Below are 20,116 nucleotides of genomic sequence, written 5' to 3' on the forward strand. Positions count from 1 at the left end.
TAGGGAGGGTTTAGGGTTTAGGGGAGGAAGGCAAAAATGAAGAGAGAAAAGCTCCTGCCGGCGAAAACCACCAAATTTCATCTCCGGCCCTGAATCCTACACCATGGTCCTCTACTACAAGCCAGCAACCCACCATACCTTGCTCCTCACGTACATCTCCACTTCCACCAAACGATTTACCCACTTTTCTTCTCTAACCAAATTTTTCCCTGACTTTTTTTCTTTACCATATTTCCTACTTTCACCTTTCCTCTGAACAACAACACACACACAGCTTACCCTACATACCATATCCCATGTCGAAACCTCTAGCCCATGATGGCAAATCACAACCTGCGGCTCAAACTTCATGGGCAAACAAAGTTAGTGTTTCAGATTCCAGCACAAGGTTCACTCTTGAATCCTTATCACGTCAACCACTTGGTCATCGGCTAGTGATCTCCGAAGATATGCTACTGGATAATGTAGATCAATGGAATAGGTGCATGGTAGGTTTTTTTTCCTAGTTTTCGTATGCCTTACCATGCTGTTAATACTATTGCATCTCGAGTTTGGAGACAATGTGGCTTAGAAAACATCTCAACAACATCCAATGGTTTCATGATTTTCCGGTTTAAAACAGAAACAGAGATGCACGCTATCCTTGAGAAAGGACCCTAGATGTTTGGTGGAAAAAACATTGTATTGCAACAATGGCATCCTGGGTTTCAGTTTGACAAAAACAATATATCCACATTACCTGTTTGGGTTCGCTTGCATGGACTCCCTTTTCCTTTATGGTCTAAGGTAGGATTGAGCATGGCGGCTAGTATGATTGGGAGGCCCCTCTCTTGTGATGAATCTACTTACAATTGCACCAGATTAGATTATGCCCGAGTATGTGTTGAGGTTGATGCTTCACTCCCATATGTACATGACTTTGAGATTGAAAGTCCTTTAACTTCTGAGCCTATTACAGTTAAAGTTGACTATGAATGGAAGCCATCCAGGTGTGAAAAATGCCATATCTTTGGCCACTCTTTCCCCATCACACCACCTCTACAGATGAACAAAGGTAAACTGCCTGTAACAAATCCCACCCCAATACATAACCTTGACATCTTACAGCCACAAATGCAACCTTCCACTAGTACTCTTCCAGTACCACCAACGTCAACCACCATGGTCACCTTAAGCCTTATCACTTCTCCCAAACCTCCCCTACCAGAATTATCTATTCCACCACTGCCTATAGAACCGGTAGCCTTGGCAGAACCGATAGTTGCACCACAACCACCACCAAGTTTGCCACCAACTAAAAACCCCCCACTTCCAATACCCACCTCAACTGACATTTTGCATACTATAGTAGCTTCCACAAACCTTAACCCCTGGCACATATCTATTCTGGATGCCACTGTTTGCCAAGAAAGTAAGATGGCTTCTTTACGAAGCCAAAGTGAATCTTCCAATGCAATGGAGACATCCACTGCTGAAACTGCATCTATGCCCCTCAGTGAGAGTCATGATGAATCTCCCAACTATTCCCCAAAAACAGTTCGAAAGAAAAAAGGTGGCAAAAAGCATAAGGAGGCAAGGGGCCTCCAATGGTTGTAAGTCCTTCCCACACATTATGTTTAGTATAGGTAGTTGGAATATTTGGGGACTAAACAATCTCCAAACACAAAAAGCTGTCCAGGAATGGAAAAAAAAACAATTTAGAACTCTTTGGTTTACTGGAAACTAAAATCTCTCCCTCAAATTTATCCATTGTAACATCCAAGCTAGGTCTCCCACAATGGCTTTACACTTCCAACATTGATTACTCCCATAGCTGTTGTATTCTGGTTGGATGGAACCCCCACAAAATTTCCCTTACTTGTGTCAATGCATCTTCTCAGTGGTTAACCTATGAGATTACAACTCCAAGTTTGCTTGTCCCATTGCGAGTCACATTTATTTATGGTCATAATACTCCTGCTGCCAGAACAATCCTGTGGAACTATCTCTGTCATGAGAGTTCACTTAATGGCTCCACTCCTTGGCTTATCCTGGGAGATTTCAACACAATATTGCATGCAGGTGATCGTTCAGGTGGGGATATCAATTGGTATCATCATCAAAACGACTTCAACAACTGTATTCGCCAAGCGGAGCTCATCCAAGTTCCTTACACAGGGATCAAATATTCATGGCATGGACAACAAGGCGAGTTCACAATTCAGAAAAAATTGGATTGGCTATTTGGTAACACTTGTTTGTTTTCTAAATTTCCTGCAACTGATTCGGTTTTCATGCCAAGGCTAATCTCGGATCACAGTGTAATGCTATTCCATTTTACTGCTCCAACATCTATTAGGCCGTGACATTCTCCATTCAAGTTTTTAAATGCTTGGACTGACAGAGCAGATTTTATGGCACTTGTTAGCACTTCATGGAATTCTCAGGTTAATGGTAATCCTATGTACCAGCTCACAACCAAGCTTTGTATTTTGAAGGCTGCACTCTGCAAATTTCATCATCAACATACAAAAAATATTGCTAGCAGAGTTGCCACAGCTCAAACTGCTTGGCAGGATGCACAATTACACATGGATAGCAACCCGACGTCCATTGAGGCTAAAACCATAGAAAGATCATGTGCAACACTCTATATGCAATTGTGTAAGGATGAGGAGTCCTTACTTAAACAACGGTCCAGAATTAATTGGCTGAAGCTAGGCGATCGCAATACAAAGTTCTTCCACAACTCTTTATTGCAACGCCAAGTTAGAAATCAAATTCATAGTCTGCAGAATTCCACAGGCTCTGTCATCACTGATCAACAAGAAATGGGTAACTTGGCTTCTACTTACTATCAGCAACTCTTATCAGAACCTCAGCCTCCTTTCCCCGGGTCAGTTCAACATCTTTTTCCTAATCTCATTTCGGAGACATCAAGCCTATCTATGAATCTCCCCATAACAGATGAGGACATCAAGGCTGTACTATTCTCTATTCCTGACAATAAATCACTAGGGCCTGATGGCTATAACTCTTATTTCTTCAAGCACTGTTGGAGCATTATTGGAACTAACTTTGTTGCAGCGGTAAGATATTTTTTCACCAACAATTGTTTGCCTCGATGTGTAAATGCCACACGCATAGCTCTCGTACCTAAAGTTGAGAATCCATCTTACATGAATGACTTTTGGCCAATTTCCTGTTGCACTGTTATATATAAATGTATCTCCAAGATCATTGCAATTAGGTTGAAGGAAGCACTGGCAAATGTCATAGGGCCATCACAGTCAGCCTTTATACCTGGATGAAATATTTCAAACGCCATTCTTCTCACTCAAGAGCTACTGCACAATGCTCATCTTAACACTGGTCCCCCTCGTTGTGCTCTAAAAGTTGATTTAACAAAAGCCTTTGACACGGTTAGATGGGAATTCATACTGGCAGGGTTAACGGCTATTGGCATCCCTCAGCAAATGGTACATTAGATCAAAATCTGCATTTCAACAGCACATTACTTTGTTAACCTTAATGGTGAACTTCATGGTTTTTTTAAAGCTTCCAGGGGTATTCGTCAAGGAGATCCTTTATCCCCATATCCTTTTGTTTTGGCAATGGAAGGGCTGGAGGGACTAATTACACAAGCCACTAAGCATGCGGATTTCAAGTATCATTGGCGTTGTGCTGCAACTAAGCTCACACATATATGTTTTGCAGATGATCTTATGCTATATTGCCATGCAGATGCTGCTTCAGTTTCTGTGTTGAAGTCATGCTTGGACAATTTCTCTACCATCTCAGGCCTAACTATCAATCACGCAAAGAGCTCCATCTTTTTATTCGGTGTTGATAAGGACACTCAAGTTTCCATCTCCAATCTGCTAGGCGTCCAACAAGGTGTGCTTCCAGTGAAGTATTTAGGGGTTCCCCTAATCTCTACAAGACTTAAGCATGCTGACTGTGTTCCCTTGATAGACCGAATCACATCTAGAATCAAACTTTGGACATCTTCATCTTTAACATATGCAGGACGTCTCCAGCTCATAAAATCAATATTGTTCTCCATTCAAGTTTACTGGTCTTCCATGTTTATCATTCCCTGCTCAATTATTAAGAAACTTGAAAGTATTTTCTCTGCCTTTCTATGGAAAGGTGCGTCTCTGTCTCCTATGGGTGCAAAGGTGTCTTGGCAAAATATTTGCTATCCATTAAGAAAAGGGGGCCTCAGCATAAAGAATTTGAAAACATGGAACCAGGCAGCAACATTGAAACATATATGGCGGCTTCTAAACAACAAGGAATCTCTTTGGACAATGTGGATCCATAAGGTCCTTCTGCGCAACAGATTTTTTTGGCATATCAAAATCCCTTCTACTGCTACATGGTCTTGGAGGAAAATTCTATAAAGCAGGGAACTTTGTAGAAGTTTTTTCATTGCTCAAATCGGCAATGGATCATCCACGTCTCTTTGGTATGATTATTGGTTACCGGATGGAAAAAGATTAATTGATTCTTTTCCCCTGCGTATTCTGACTTCTACAGGGCTCTCATGGACTTCAAAGGTAGCTCATATTATTCAGGATGGGGGCTGGAATTTCCCTGCTATTCCTGCCCTTCAACAAACGTGGAATACAATCACTTTCATCCCCAATATTGGCCGAGAGGATCAATGTATCTGGAGATTAAATCCCTTAGGCACTTACACTATCAAATCTGCTTGGGACTTTCTTCGGGGAAAAAAACCACTCAACAACTTGTGTCATATACTTTGGTTCAAAGGACATATTCCAAGACATTCCTTCATCATGTGGTTAGCTAGCCTTGGCCGGTTACGTACGATGGACAGATTACATGGGAGTGTATTCAACACCACTTGCATACTGTGTGGTCATCACATGGAAACTCATGAACATCTCTTATTTGACTGTCACTACACCAATTTAGTTTGGAAGTCTATTTGTCAAAAAGCCAATATACACTGGCCTCGCCAACCATGGATGCACTTGCTTCGATGGACAGCTTCTTCTTACAAGCAAAGGAATGATAGTGAACACTTGATAGCCCGCCTTCTTCTATCCACAACTGTGTACTTCCTCTGGTTTGAAAGAAACAACCGTGTATTCACAAACACATCCCAAACATATCAGACAACCGTGGAGGCTATTTACCAACAGGTTCGAACCCACATTGCTCACATGGATATTGCATGCACATTCCCAGCAAGGATTCGTGCTATTTGGAATCTTCAACATGACTAAGGGGTGGAAGCAGGAGAGCTATGGATGGTTTCTACACAATTGATGAAGGCCCATGATTACACAAGGACGCAAACAATTTGAGAGGAATTGAATACTGTTCACATAATGCTTTGCATGTTTACTATAAGGAGTTTTTTATTTTGTAAGGCTACTGTTCACGCAGCGGCTTATTCTGAACTTTTTGTTCTTTGTTCTGTTTGTCAATTACGGCGAACATTTAATTTTTAATTTATATACATCTTACCTTTTCCAAAAAAAGTTTAGGGTTTAGGGTTTTAGGGTTTGGGGTTTAGGAGGGGTTCATTTGTGCTTTTCTAGTGAGAGAAGCTAGAAAGACGTTAGAGAGGAAAGATACAAAGGGGCGGTGCTCCGACAGCCATATCTCCGGCGACCACCGTTGGATCAAGCCAAGATTTGGTTATGTTGTGCATTGAACTGTTGTCTACATTTTTACCGGAGGGATTGTCTAAAGCTGCCGCCGTTTAAGAAATCTGACCATTTGAATTTTTCTGAAATTTTCTGGAAACCCCCCTAGTGCTGTCAGAGTCGGCGGACGATTTATCCTTGTTATACCGTTGGATCAAGGCAAATTTTTTGTATGTTGTGAACATCTATATTTTCTACAATATGACCAGAGGGATCGTCCAAATTTGATTCCTCCTGCGACAGCTAGCCATTTGAATATTTCTGGAAAAATCCTTCTTGGAACAGTCAGAGCCTCTGGCCTATTTATCCTTTTTCCACCGTTGGATCAAGCTTATTTTTTGATATGTGATGCATATGGTTGTGATACACATTCTGAACGGTGGAGATTAGAAATAAAGCCTCCAGCAACGTTTTCTAGATGTTCAACAGAAAGTCGTCAATTTCATGTCAGTTTCGGTATAATTGAGATCTGTGGAGATCCAACCGTTAAACTGTGCTGATATTTTAATATGTTATACATAACATGTGTGTATACCTTTGAACCGTTGGGATATGTTATGTTTTGAATGGTTGGGGAATAATTGTTGGTTGAATCTATACCAGAATCTGCCATGGCTTCCAATCCGAAAAACCAAACACCCAAAGCCAACACCACCCCCTCCACTACTAAACATCCCAGAAACCAACACCAAAACACCCAAAACACAGCCTCCCCAACCTCTATCCGAACCACTCCCCCCTCGGGTTTTTGGGCCGATAAGATAAGAGTTACCGACTCTAATACTCGATGCACTCTTGACCCCATCCCTCGTAAGCCGGTTGGCTCTCGTCTCAAAATAACTAGGGGATTATGGGAGAAGTCTTCTACGGTGTGGCATTGTTGCCTGGTAGGTTTTTTTCCTGGTTTTAAGCTTTCTTATTATGCTATGAATTCAATTGTTCACAAGATATGGAAGAGGTTCGGCCTTGAGGATGTGACATCCTTGGCCAATGGATTTACAATGTTTCGTTTCAAAACAGAAGATGAGCTACAAAAAGTCATTGAAAATGGTCCTTGGATGTTTGGTGGGAAAGCTATTATTCTTCAGAAATGACATTCTGGGTTTGTCTTCGACATGAACAAGATCACCAAACTTCCAGTATGGATTCAGATATATGATCTACCTTTTCCTTTATGGATAAAGGAGGGTTTAAGTGAGGTAGCCAGTATGGTGGGCCAACCACTCTCTTGTGATGAGTTGACACTTGGATGTAAACGCCTAGACTACGCGCGGTTGTGTGTGGAGGTAGATGCATCTCTACCATTTGTCCACAAATTTGAACTTGAGTTCTCCAATACTATCAGAGAAGTTCATGTGAACTATGAATGGAAGCCGAAGAGATGTGAAAAATGCCATGTTTTTGGTCACTCATGTCAGCCTTCAGCTGATAAGTAGGTTAACAGTGATGCCTCTCCTAGTCATCAGGTTCAAGATAATGCCTCACCTGCCACTAACACAGATGATAAGCAGCTTAACGGTGATGCCTCTACTAGTCATCAGGGTAAACGTAATGCCATTACCTCTCTAGCCACAAACACAGATGAGATGTCCTCTGAAGAATCAGATTCTTCAGGTGAGACAGATACAGATTCTTCAGATGAGACAGATACAGATGAGTCAGCCTCTGATTCCTTAGATGAGAGTCAGCTGAAGCCATCTGATCTTGGTGATGTTAACCCGATAACTCCTCCATTGTCCACAAACAACCATGTTCGGACATCGCCTCTAGAATTGCCTATGTGCATTACTAGTAAGCAAATGGCTTTGCCATCTTCTTCTGAAACCAGTTCTTCATCTCAGGTACCTCCCACAGATTTACCTAAGATGACACCATCTCGAGCACATCCTCCAAAATCTATATCTACTGCACAATCTGTTGGATGTGATGACACTGGATTTACACTTGTTACTAGGAGGAAAAAGAAGAAGGATATCCCCGAGATGAAAACTCGGGTAGCTACTCATCGTGTGGCACCATCTTTTTTACCATCCAGTTGAGCGATGATCTTACTTGAGTTTTGATTATTTCTATATCAACCGTTTGAACGGTTTATGCTGCTTTGTATGTTTTCTTTCGATGTACAAGCTTGTTTCCTTTTTATTGACCTTCTAGGTCATTTGTAATACTTGGGGTATACCTCTCGTATTATGTACTTTTTTGGATCTATACAACTTAACTTTTATTCCAAAAAAAAAAGTTTAGGGTTTAGGGTTTTGGGTTCGGGTTCGGGTTAGGGTTTCGGGTTTGGGTTTGCGTTGGGGGTTTGGGGTTTGGGGTTTGGGGTTTGGGTTTGGGTTGGGGTTTGGGTTTAGGGTTTGGGGTTTGGGGTTTGGGGTTGAGGGTTTTGGGTTTAGGGAGGGAGGGAAAAAAAATGGTGAGGAAGAGAGAGAGAGAGCTGCAGGCGACCTAGAGAGAATTTTCTGCCGGAGCCATTTTTTCAGCCATTTACTTCCATCGTCCCCCCCATATACTGTCATCTTGTTTCCCATCCCCCCCTTCACTTTTAACCGAACAGTTTTATAGTTACAAGAATCAGCAACCTGTTATGCTGTCCCCACCACTCAACCGAAACTTTTTCCTTTTTCTTCTTTCGTGCTTTTTTGCATCAATCCGTCCCCATGCATAAAAGTTCCTTTATTATTACCAAAACCATCTCCATCCCTATCAAGCCTACCATCTAACACCATCTCATACCACATCCCTAGACATCCTAGCCTGCCCCATCTTTTCAGTTTCTTTCTTTTTCCATTTTACTCACCATGAAGATCAACAACAACAAAGCGCCACCAACAAACCCCACAAACACATGGGCCGACAGAGTTAGAGTCACTAACTCTAGCACCAGATTTACATTAGAGCATCTTCAAAGGTAGCCAGTAGGAAGTCGATTAAAGATTTCTGAAGACATGCTTTTGGAAAATGCTGAACAATGGCAGCGATGCATGGTCGGATTCTTTCCTGGCTTCAAAATGCCATATCACATTGTGAACACTATAGCCTCCCGTGTCTGGAGGAAATGTGGTCTTGAAGATGTAATGACCACAACCAACGGCTACATGTTATTCCGCTTCAAATCAGAGGAAGAGATGCAGGCAGTGTTAGAAAAGGACCCTGGATGTTTGGGGGAAAAACTATTATTTTGCAACAATGGCACCCAAGGTTCTGCTTCGACAAAAGCAAAATTACTACTCTCCCAATTTGGATCCGCATCCATAGGTTGCCATTTCCTCTATGGTCTAAACAAGGGCTGAGTTTGGCTGCCAGCATGGTGGGCAGGCCGTTGTCCTGTGACAAACAAACATACAAATGCACCAGATTAGAGTATGCTAGGGTGTGTGTGGAAATAGATGCCTCTCTCCCCTTTGTGCACTGTTATGAGATTGACAACCCCCTTTCCTCTGACCCCATCTCCATTAATGTGGAATATGAATGGAAACCATCCAGGTGTGACCGCTGCAAAATTTTTGGTCACTCCTGCTCCACTTCCCACTCAAGAAAACGACCAAGCACAAAACCCCCCAATTCAATCCCCAACCCCACTACCTCAACAAGGAACCCTTATTGTGCACACTCATACTGCTCTTCCTCCAGGCTCCCTAGCTGTAACCATTCCCAAGGTAGGTCCTGAGCTAGCCACAACAACACTCCAGCCTAAGACCACCAAACCGCCAACAAACACCTCACACCAAAACTCCAGCATTCAGCCTACTGCCAACCACACCATAATTCCCCACACAAATAACCAAACCCCTCACGACCCCCCCTCATTCCCCCTAAGACCGCCCTTTTACAATCTCAAAAAGTTGCTAGAGCATCAGCAACTGGGAACCATATTATTGCTCAGGACTTAGGTAATGTCCTCCCAGCACCCTCATATCTTTCGGGTTCTAATCTTGTTCCTTGCATAGAAAGCAAAATGGACTCATTTCATAGTCTTAGTGCTTCCTCCTCTGCTGCTAAAGAGGAATATGCGGAGACCTCAACAACCTCCATATCCTCCCCCGAACACCATGATATATCCCCTCCACCTTCCCCAAAAACTGTTAGGAAAAAGAAAGGGGGGAAGAAACGTAAAGAGGCCAGGGGCCTCTAGTTTGCTTTGTGTCTTCCTTTTGCATTGAATAAATGTTCAATATAGGTAGCTGGAACATACGGGGCTTCAATGGTCACCTCAAACAAAAAATAGTCCTTGAATGGGCAACCAAAAACAATCTTGACATGTATGGTATTATTGAAACCAAAATTGCAGCATATTATTGCAGTAGAGTCCAACTTAGCCCCTCAATGGAAATATATTTCCAATGTCAATGCCTCCTCCCCATGCCGCATCCTGGTTGGCTGGAACCCCATCAAACTCAACCTTACCTGCACCCACCAATCCCCTCAATGGCTGACTTGTGAAACCACCTCTCTTTCCACCAATGCCACCCTCAAAATTTCGTTCATATATGGTTATAACACTCCTGCCGAAAGGACTCTTCTGTGGAAATACATTTGCCAAGAGAGCAGTCAGAGCACTTCCATTCCTTGGATCCTCATGGGAGATTTTAATGCTATTATGCGGCCAGCTGATAGACATGGAGGGGACACAACTTGGCATCATCATTTGGATGATTTTAATGACTGCATTCAGCAATCTCAGCTTCTTCAAGTCCCATATTCAGGGTTAAAGTACTCATGGCACAATGGTCAGCAGGGAGATCATACAATTCAGAAGAAGCTAGACTAGATTTTCTACAATCCTTGCCTACTCACTAATTTGCCTGAAGCTCACTCATCATTCTTGCCAAGACACCTCTCAGACCACAGTACAATGATCCTCAATCTTCGGCAAGAAAGCTACCAGAGACATCCTCCCTTCAAGTTCCTTAATGTGTGGGCAGATAGAGAGGACTTCTCAGCCATAGTCAACTCTTCTTTGGTAGACTCAAGTGCATGGGAACCCAATGTACCGTTTCACCACAAAGCTTCGGCTTCTAAAGGCTGAGTTCAAGAATCTACACCACCAGCACACAAGTCACATTTCCAACAGAGTGGCAAGGGCTAAAGCAGAATGGAACACAACTCAACTTCTTCTAGATCGTAGCCCAACTTCAGCCGAAGCCAACTCCAGGGAAAGGGAACTCGCCAAGGCCTACATGCTTTTATGTAAAGAGGAGGTCTTTCTTCAAGCAGAGGTCACAGATCCAATGGCTCCAGCTTGGAGACAAGAACACAAAGTTTTTCCACAACTCCCTCCTGGATCGCCAAGCCTGAAATAGAATCCATAGCCTGCAGGATGAAGCTGGCAATACCATCCGGGATCAAAAGGAGCTAGGGAAGATGGCAACCAAATATTTTCAGAACCTCTTGTCTACTGATCACGGCCAGCTGGAGGAAGATGTGAACCTCCTCTTCCCAAACACCATCTCAGCCTCCTCAAGCACAACATTAAGCCTCCCTATCACCAACGAGGAAATCAAAGCAGCTCTCTTCTCAATACCAGATAAAAAAGCTGCAGGCCCCGATGGGTTCAATGGCCTGTTCTTCAAGAAAAGCTGGCATATAATTGGAGCTGACTTCACCGAAGCAGTCAGGTTCTTCTTCTCCCATAACTCCATGCCTCGTTGTGTCAACGCCACAAGAATAGCTTTAGTCCCGAAAATTGAAAATCCTGCATGCATGAACGACTATAGACCTATTTCCTGTTGCAATGTCATGTACAAATGTATATCCAAGATCATTGTAGGCAGGTTAAAGGCAGCCTTGACAGATGTGATCAGCCCATCCCAATCCGCATTCATTCCAGGAAGGCAAATCTCGGATGCAATACTTCTTACCTAGAACCTCATGCACAATTACCACCTCAACAATGGCGTTGCGAGATGTGCTCTTAAGGTGGACCTAAGGAAAGCATTTGACACAGTAAGCTGGGAATTTATTCTAGCAGGTCTTCAAGCCATTGGTATCCCACAAACCATGACATCTTGGATCAAGCAGTGCATCTCCATAGCACACTATTCCATCAGCCTAAATGGTGAGTTGCATGGTTTTTTCAAGGCTAGCAGGGGGTATTCGGCAGGGAGACCCTTTGTCCCCCTACCTTTTCGTTCTTGCTATGGAGGGTCTTGCTGGTATCCTTCGTAATACCACTCAGCAGCAAGGATTCAAATACCACTAGAGATCCAAGCAGAACTTCATCACCCACCTTTGCTTCGCAGACGACCTTATGCTCTTCTACCATGCAGATACAACATCAGTAGGCATCTTAAAGGACTCACTCAACAAGTTTTCAAGCATATTAGGGCTCAAGATCAACTTAGCAAAAAGCTCCATCTATCTCACAGGCATTGGTGATAATCTTAAAGGTGCAATTCGAGACCAAGTGGGGTTTCAGCAGTCTGCACTTCCTGTAAGATATCTAGGCATCCCACTCATCTCCACAAGGCTGACCCACGCCGACTGCCTTCCTCTGGTGGAAAGAATCATCACCAGAATCAAACTCTGGACATCTTTCTCCCTTACATATGCAGGACGTCTCCAACTCATCCAATTCGTGCTCTTCTCAATTCAAGTTTATTGGTCAACAATGTTCATCCTTCCCTGTTCATCAATCCGAAAGCTAGAAAGCATTCTTGCTGGCTTTCTTTGGAAAGGGACTTCCTTGAACCCTTGTGGAGCCAAAGTTGCTTGGCATTCCCTCTGCTTCCCCAAGAAAGAAGGCAGTCTAGGCCTAAAACGCCTCAAAGTATGGAATAAGGCTGCTGTAATGAAGCAAATATGGAACATCTTGGGTAGCAAAAGCTCGGTTTGGGCTGCATGGGTGCACTCTGTGCTTCTTCGTGGGAGATCCTTTTGGGAGATTAACCTCCCTTCCAATCCTTCATGGTCTTGGAGGAAAATCCTGCAAAGCCGTGAATGGTGTAGGGGCTGGTTTCAGACATGCATTGGCAAGGGAACAACTACCTCACTTTGGTATGACTACTGGCTCCCTGAGGGGAAGAGAATCATTGACATCCTCCCCCACCGTCAGCTCTTCACGACCAGACTTGCTTGGACATCTAGAGTTTTGGACATCATGCATGGAGACCAATGGAACTTCCCAGCATCTAACCCGGACCTGCAGGATATATGGAGTGCCATCTCATTCAACCCAAAACCCTCTATGGAAGACCACTGCGTTTGGAAAGGCCACCACTCAGGTACATTCACAGTCCACTCTGCATGGGAACTCTTACGTGAATCTCGGCCAGAAAATTGCATGCATCATATCCTATGGTACAAAAGCCACATCCCCCGCCAGTCTTTTATCCTTTGGCTTGCCTCCAAGAAGCGTCTCAGCACCATGGATAGGTTACACAATGCAGGGATGCTAGCTCATACGACCTGCATATTATGTGCTGCCCACGAAGAATCTCACAACCATTTGTTTTTTGACTGTCACTATTCCAGCACCGTATGGATAACAATCTGTGCAAAAGGCAACGTTCAGTGGTCGTCCCTACCTTGGAACTAGCTTTTGCTCTGGGCAGCCAACACTTACAGGAAAGGAAGAACATCATGCATACAATTCCCCGTCTTATGCTCTCAACAACGGTCCACTTCCTATGGCACGAGAGAAACAACCGCATTTTCAGCCAGCAATTCCAGTCCCACCATTCAACCAGCAAGGGCATTCTTGAACTTATCAGAACTCACATCATCAACATGGAGCATAAAAGCCCCATACTAAATTCTGTTGGTAACACCTTGGGCATACAACATCCATAATGGTTGTTAATAAGTATAGCATTTTATCCTTCCCTCGGCTGTAAATGAGTTTCTAGGGAAAGAAGAGGTTCTTTGTATTTGGGTTCGCTTTTGGGCTTTTCTGTTTTAGCTTTTCCTCTAACTTCAGGGGCTTATGTTTTTTATAATGAGGCACTGTTTAGCCTCACGGATGTTCTTTGTATTTGGGTTCGCTTTTAGGCTTTTTTGTTTTAGCTTTTCCTCTAACTTCAGGGGCTTAGGTTTTTTCTAATGAGGCATTGTTTAGCCTAACGGGTTTTATTTTTGTTCTTCTTTTTCTTTCCTTCGAGCTTGGCTCACAAACATTTGTACATTTTTTGGATCAATACAACTTAACATTTCCAAAAAAAAAAAAAGTTTAGGGTTTAGGGTTTAGGGGTTAGGGATTAGGGTTTAGGGTTTAGGGGTTAGGGTTTAGGTTTAGGGGTTAGGGTTTGGGGTTTCGGGTTCGGGGTTTCGGGTTCGGGGTTTCGGGTTCGGGGTTCGGGGTTTCGGGTTCAGGGTTTAGGGTCCCCAAGGGGTGTAGCGTGGTGGCAAAGGGCTTGAGATCTGCACAGCAGGTCTTGAGTTCGAGTCAGGGCGTGCACTTCTTGTAAGAGCCTGGGACAGCTGGGGTTTTAAAGGGTTTAGGGTTTAGGAAAAAAAAAATGGTGAGAGCAAGCTGCTGCAGGCGATTGGAAGAAAAAACTGTACCCCTCCGGCCAACACACCTATTCTGACCACTGTTCACAGTCTCCTTCACCGATCTCAATATCCCCTCATTCCTTTACTACTGCACCTCCTTTTGACCGACTGAAAATCCCACAAACATTCATAATTTTCTTTATTACCAGCCTCCTTTTTTTTTTTTTCCCTGCCAACAAAACCTACACAGCCACCATGACTCAAGTCCTGCCACCAACCATTCCTACCAATACCACTATCCCACTTCCTTTATCTCAGCCGCCTACCAAACCAGTTGTGAAACCACAAAAAAACCATACCAAGGTTACGTCCCAAGCTGGCCAAACCTCATGGGCAGATCGTGTTAGAGTTTCTGACTCTAGTACACGTTTCACTTTAGATCCTATTCCAAGACAACTAGTGGGGCAGTGCCTCAAAATTACAAAACAGATGTTATTGGAAAATACTGAACAATGGACAAGATGTATGATTGGTTTTTTTCTAGGCTTCAAAATGCCATATCATGCAGTAAACGCCATTGCTTCTAGGGTATGGAGACAGTGTGGCCTTGAGAATGTTATGACTACAGGTAATGGTTTCATGATTTTTCAATTTAAGACTGAAGAAGAGATGCATGCTGTCCTTGAAAAAGGGCCATGGATGTTTGGGGGGAAGAATATCATTCTTCAGCAATGGCATCCACGTTACAACTTTGACAAAAGCAAAATCTCCACTCTTCCAGTGTGGATTCGGCTGCATGGTCTTCTCTTTCCTTTGTGGTCCAAGCAGGGATTGAGTTTAGCAGCAAGTATGGTTGGTCGACCATTGTCTTGTGATGAACTCACATATAACTGCACTCGACTTGAATATGCTCGCCTATGTGTTGAAATTGATGCATCTCTCCCTTTTGTTCACAGCTTTGCAATTGATTGCCCTCTTTCTGCAAATCCTATAACAGTGACAGTAGATTATGAATGGAAACCAACACGTTGTGAGCAATGCAAAATCTTTGGCCATTCTTGTAAACCCTCAACTGCTACTGCACCCCCACCTCATCTCACAGCCAAGCCTCCCACATCCCCTACCATATCCCCTACTATACTACACAACACTACCACAACTATCCTAGACACAACTCACCCTGCATCCCCATTACCTCCATTGGCAACAAATATACCCCCACAATCACCCCCACAATCTACCTCCAATCTTCAACCACAGCCTCCACCTAGGCCTTTAGTCCTCCGCATCCTCCCCAACTTGCCGAATCCTTGTTGGATGGAATGCTCATAAATTACACCTCACCACATTACACTCCTCCCCCCAATGGCTTACATGTGAAGCTACTCAACCAAATCAACAATCCTCTGTCCGTATCACCTTTGTATATGGACACAACACACCTGCCGAAAGACAAACACTGTGGCAATACATTACACATGAGAGTTCTCACAATGCTTGCATCCTATGGATTGTAATGGGAGACTTTAATGCCATTCTGCAACCTGGTGACCGATCTAGTGGGGATATCCATTGGCCCTCTTATCAAGATGATTTCAACAAATGTATTACCCATTCTGAACTTTTGCAAGTCCCTTACAGTGGCATCAAATTCTCCTGGCATAATGGACAACAGGGCATAGGCTTAATCCAAAAGAAACTAGACTGGATTTTTGGTAATGCATGCATGTTTTCTAAATGGCCTGCCACACATGCTAATGTTCAGCCACGCAACATCTCGGATCACAGTTCCATGGTCCTCAGCTTTCTTAGCCCCGGCCAACATAGACACTCTTCATTCAAATTCTTGAATATATGGGTGGACCACGTTGATTTCCTATCTACTGTAGCCTCCTCATGGCACATGCCTATTCCTGGAAACCCCATGTTTCAACTTACTTCTAAACTGCGCCGCTTGAAGCCTGCATTGAAAAATCTACACTATCAGCACACGGACAATATTACCAGCAGAGTCACTCAAGCCAAAGCATCATGGGATGCTGCCCAATTTGTTCTTGATAATAATCCTACTTCTGAGGATGCCATATCCACTGAACGTGCATATCCTGCTGCTTACATGCAACTTTGTAAAGATAAGGAATCATATTACAAGAAAAAATCAAGAGTCCAATGGCTTGCCCTTGGTGATAGGAACACGTCCTTTTTCCATAAATCATTGTTGCACTGCCAGATCAGAAACAAAATTCACAACTTGCAAGATGATGCAGGTAATATTATTCATGATCAATAGGAAATAGGGAAGCTTGCCTCAACTTATTTTGAACGTCTGCTCCGTGCCCCTCCTTCCCCCATCCTTGAAGACATGCAGGCCATCTTTCCCAACACCATCTCAGAAGATTCTAAAGTTGTGGCCACGGCTCCAATCACTAATGATGACATCAAAACAACTTTATTCTCCATTGCAGATAACAAAGCACCAGGGCCCGATGGATATAATGCTCTTTTCTTCAAGAAAAGCTGGGACATCATTAAACATGAATTCATTGCAGCTATAAGGTATTTCTTCTCTCATAACACACTGCCCCCATGTGTTAATTCTACAAGGGTAGTACTGGTGCCCAAGCAGGAACATCCAACATGCTTGAATGATTTCTGACCTATTTCCTGCTGTAATGTTATCTACAAATGCATCGCCAAATTGCTTGTAGCCAGGTTAAAATCATCCCTAGCTGATGTAATCGGTTCCTCTTAGTCAGCATTTATGCCTGGCCGTAGCATTTCGGATGCAATTCTCCTCACTCAGGAACTCATGCATAATTACCATCACAAAACAGGCCCTGCCAGATGTGCTCTTAAAATTGACCTGAAAAAGGCCTTTGATACAGTCAGCCTAGAATTCATCCTTGCAGGTCTACAAGCTATTGCTCTCCCTCCAAACTTGATTAGCTGGATAAAAACATGCATTACAACGGTTCATTACACAATCAACATCAATGGGGAACTACACGGCTTTTTCCAGTCCACTAGAGGCATTCGGCAGGGTGATCCACTGTCACCTTACCTCTTTGTCTTAGCAATGGAAGGCTTGAGTGGTGTTATTCGGCAGACAATCAATCACAGCAACTTCCAGTACCATTGGCGGTGCAATTCCACCAATATAACTCACCTTTGTTTTGCAGATGACCTCATGATGTTTTGCCATGCAGATGTTCATTCTATTGGTGTTCTCAAATCCAGTTTAGACAGATTCTCATCACTTTCGAGTCTACAGATTAATCTTGCCAAAAGTTCCCTCTATCTATCCGGCATTGATACTACATTGAGGAACTGCATTGCTGACAGCATAGGAATCCAGGAAACAAATTTGCCGGTCAAATACCTTGGAGTCCCACTTATTTCCACTCGCCTTACACATACAGACTGCATTCCTTTAGTGGAAAGAATCATTGCCAGAATAAAGCTCTGGACATCTTCATCACTCACATATGCTGGCAGATTGCAGCTCATCAAATCTGTTCTTTTCTCTATCCAAGTATACTGGTCCTCAATTTTCATTCTCCCATGTGCAACAATTCAAAAACTTGAGAGCATCTTGGCCGGTTTCTTGTGGAGAGGAACATCCCTATCATCGGCAGGGGCAAAGGTTGCATGGCATGCTATCTGCTACCCAGAACAAGAAGGAGGGTTAGGTGTCAAACAGCTTAAAATTTGGAACCAAGCTGCAACTCTCAAGCATATTTGGAATCTTCTAACCAACAAAAACACTGTATGGACATCCTGGATCCATGCGGTTCTATTACGTGGAAAATCATTCTGGCAGATTCCTATGCCATCAAATCCATCCTGGACTTGGAGGAAAATACTACAAAGCCGTGACTTGTGCAGAGGATGGTTTACAGTCAACATAGGCAATGGCTCCTCAACTTTTTTGTGGTATGACTATTGGTTGCCAGGGGGAAAGAGACTCATCGACATGCACACATTACGGACTCTTACTGCCACAGGATTGCCATGGAATGCTCGAGTCTCAAGCATCATCACTAAAGGGCATTGGAACTTCCCCTTGCATACCACAGAGCTGCATGCAAGCTGGCAAACAATAGTATCCCTCCCACAGCCGCAACATGAAGACCACTGTGTTTGGAAAGGTAATTCATCAGGTGATTTTAGCATTAAATCAGCATGGGACCTTCTTCGGGACAAAAGACCGGCCACCAACATCCACTTGTTATTATGGTTCAAGGATCACATCCCACGACAATCTTTCATCCTATGGTTAGCTGCTCTTGGAAGGTTGCGCACAATGGATCGTTTACATTCGGCTGGGATTATAAGAAACAGAACATGCATCTTATGTGGAATTCAAACAGAGACTCATGCCCATTTATTCTTTGATTGCCCTACCTCTCAAACTGTCTGGAGAACAGTTAATGCAAGAGCAAATATTTATTGGCCATGCTGCACTTGGCCAAATATACTACATTGGGGTTCAACAAACTATAGCCGTAAGGATGATATCACGCACCTTATTGCATGTTTTTTGCTCTCATCCACTGTATACATTCTTTGGTTTGAACGTAACAAGAGAGTCTTCAACAACCAATACCAGACTGCAACAAACATAGCTGAGGAAGTGTTCCAACAAGTTAGAACACAACTAACAACTATGCAATTCGCAGGTCACATTCCTACTGCCATTTGTAACATATGGGGTATCATACAAGATCACAATACAACTGCTTAATACAGAGACAAGGAATGTATTATGCAACTAAAGTCGTAGATGAAAGGAACCAGTTGACGTGGGAAAGTGCAGAACTACTCTTGAAGGCAAAGGGAAACTCTCTGCTGTGGAAGGGAATATGGAGGCAACATGGTCACTGTTTCTCACTATTCACGTGGAGATGCATGCTTTTAATTCTAATCTTGGTTGCTCGTAAAAACCATTATTTGTTTTATGCATGGCTAACACTGTTTACGTAGAGGTCATGCATCAATTATCCCATTTTTCTTATTATCAATTTGCTACTGTAAAGGCCATTTATTTCTTAACTTTGCTGTGTAATTTCCTTGGGGTATGCCCCTCGTAATTATGTAGCGAATTTTCACTTCATTTATATATCTTAACTTTTCCAAAAATGGTTTAGGGTTTAGGGTTTAGGGTTTACGGTTTAGGGTTTACGGTTTACGATTTAGGGTTTAGGGTTTGGGGTTTGGGTTTGGGGTTTGGGGTTTGGGGTTTGAGGGTTTGAGGGTTTCGAGTTTGAGGGTTTTAGGGTTTGAGGGTTGAGGGTTTAGGGTTTAGGGTTTGAGGGTTTAGGGTTTTAGGGGTTTAGGGTTTTAGGGTTTTAGGGTTTAGGGTTTAGGGTTTAGGGTTTTAGGGTTTAGGGTGTAGGGTTTAGGGTTTCGAGTTTGAGGGGTTTAGGGTTTTAGGGTTTTGGGTTTTAGGTTTAGGGTTTTAGGGTTTAGGGTTTAGGGTTTTGGGTTTTAGGGTTTTGGGTTTTAGGGTTGAGGGGTTGAGGGGTTGAGGGTTTTAGGGTTGAGGGGTTGAGGGTTTGAGGGTTCAGGGTTCAGGGTTCAGGGTTCAGGGTTTAGAACAATCATTAGTAGCTGAGTGGTCAAAGCTTCAATTTATTGAACTTCCATGCGCAGGTTCGATTAAATAATTGAAGAAAAGAAATCATTGATACTCTTCTCTGTTTAGTTTAGGGAAAAAACCATGGTGAGAGCACGCTGCCACAGGCGACTGAAAGAAAAAATCTTGCAACCTCTGCCATGATCACGGTTTTTCAGCTTCTTCTCCGATCACATCATCTTCCTGCCTCATGTCATGTTCCCCACACTTTGACCGACCAGAATTCTAAAACACCATTGCTTTCCATTCCATCTCCGTCACATTCCACAAGCAAGCTTTCAGCCACCCTTACCAAACAATGGCCCATCTCAACCCCCCTGCGCAGCCCCCTTCCACATCCACACTGCCTTCTTTGCGCCTACCAGTTTTGACTAAACCAAAAAAC

General features: G+C 43.3%; 2 protein-coding genes across 2 annotated transcripts; both read left to right on the forward strand.

The window, feature by feature from the left end:
• Nucleotides 1-296: 296 nt before the first annotated feature.
• LOC140955956 (uncharacterized) lies at nucleotides 297-5,237 on the forward strand. The gene is made up of 8 exons (XM_073411429.1): nucleotides 297-488; nucleotides 787-1,592; nucleotides 1,814-2,300; nucleotides 2,427-3,068; nucleotides 3,407-3,458; nucleotides 3,538-3,876; nucleotides 4,325-4,450; nucleotides 4,522-5,237. Exons 1-8 carry the CDS (start codon nucleotides 297-299, stop codon nucleotides 5,235-5,237), a joined length of 3,360 nt encoding a protein of 1,119 aa, XP_073267530.1.
• A 10,375-nt stretch (nucleotides 5,238-15,612) lies between these two features.
• On the forward strand, nucleotides 15,613-18,840 carry LOC118032872 (uncharacterized). Its single transcript, XM_035037653.1, has 3 exons — nucleotides 15,613-16,363; nucleotides 16,457-16,652; nucleotides 16,872-18,840. Exons 1-3 carry the CDS (start codon nucleotides 15,613-15,615, stop codon nucleotides 18,838-18,840), a joined length of 2,916 nt encoding a protein of 971 aa, XP_034893544.1.
• The last annotated feature ends 1,276 nt before the right edge of the window (nucleotides 18,841-20,116 follow it).

The sequence above is a fragment of the Populus alba genome, chromosome 9 (assembly GCF_005239225.2).
Source record: "Populus alba chromosome 9, ASM523922v2, whole genome shotgun sequence".
In the NCBI taxonomy this organism is placed as follows: domain Eukaryota; kingdom Viridiplantae; phylum Streptophyta; class Magnoliopsida; order Malpighiales; family Salicaceae; genus Populus; species Populus alba.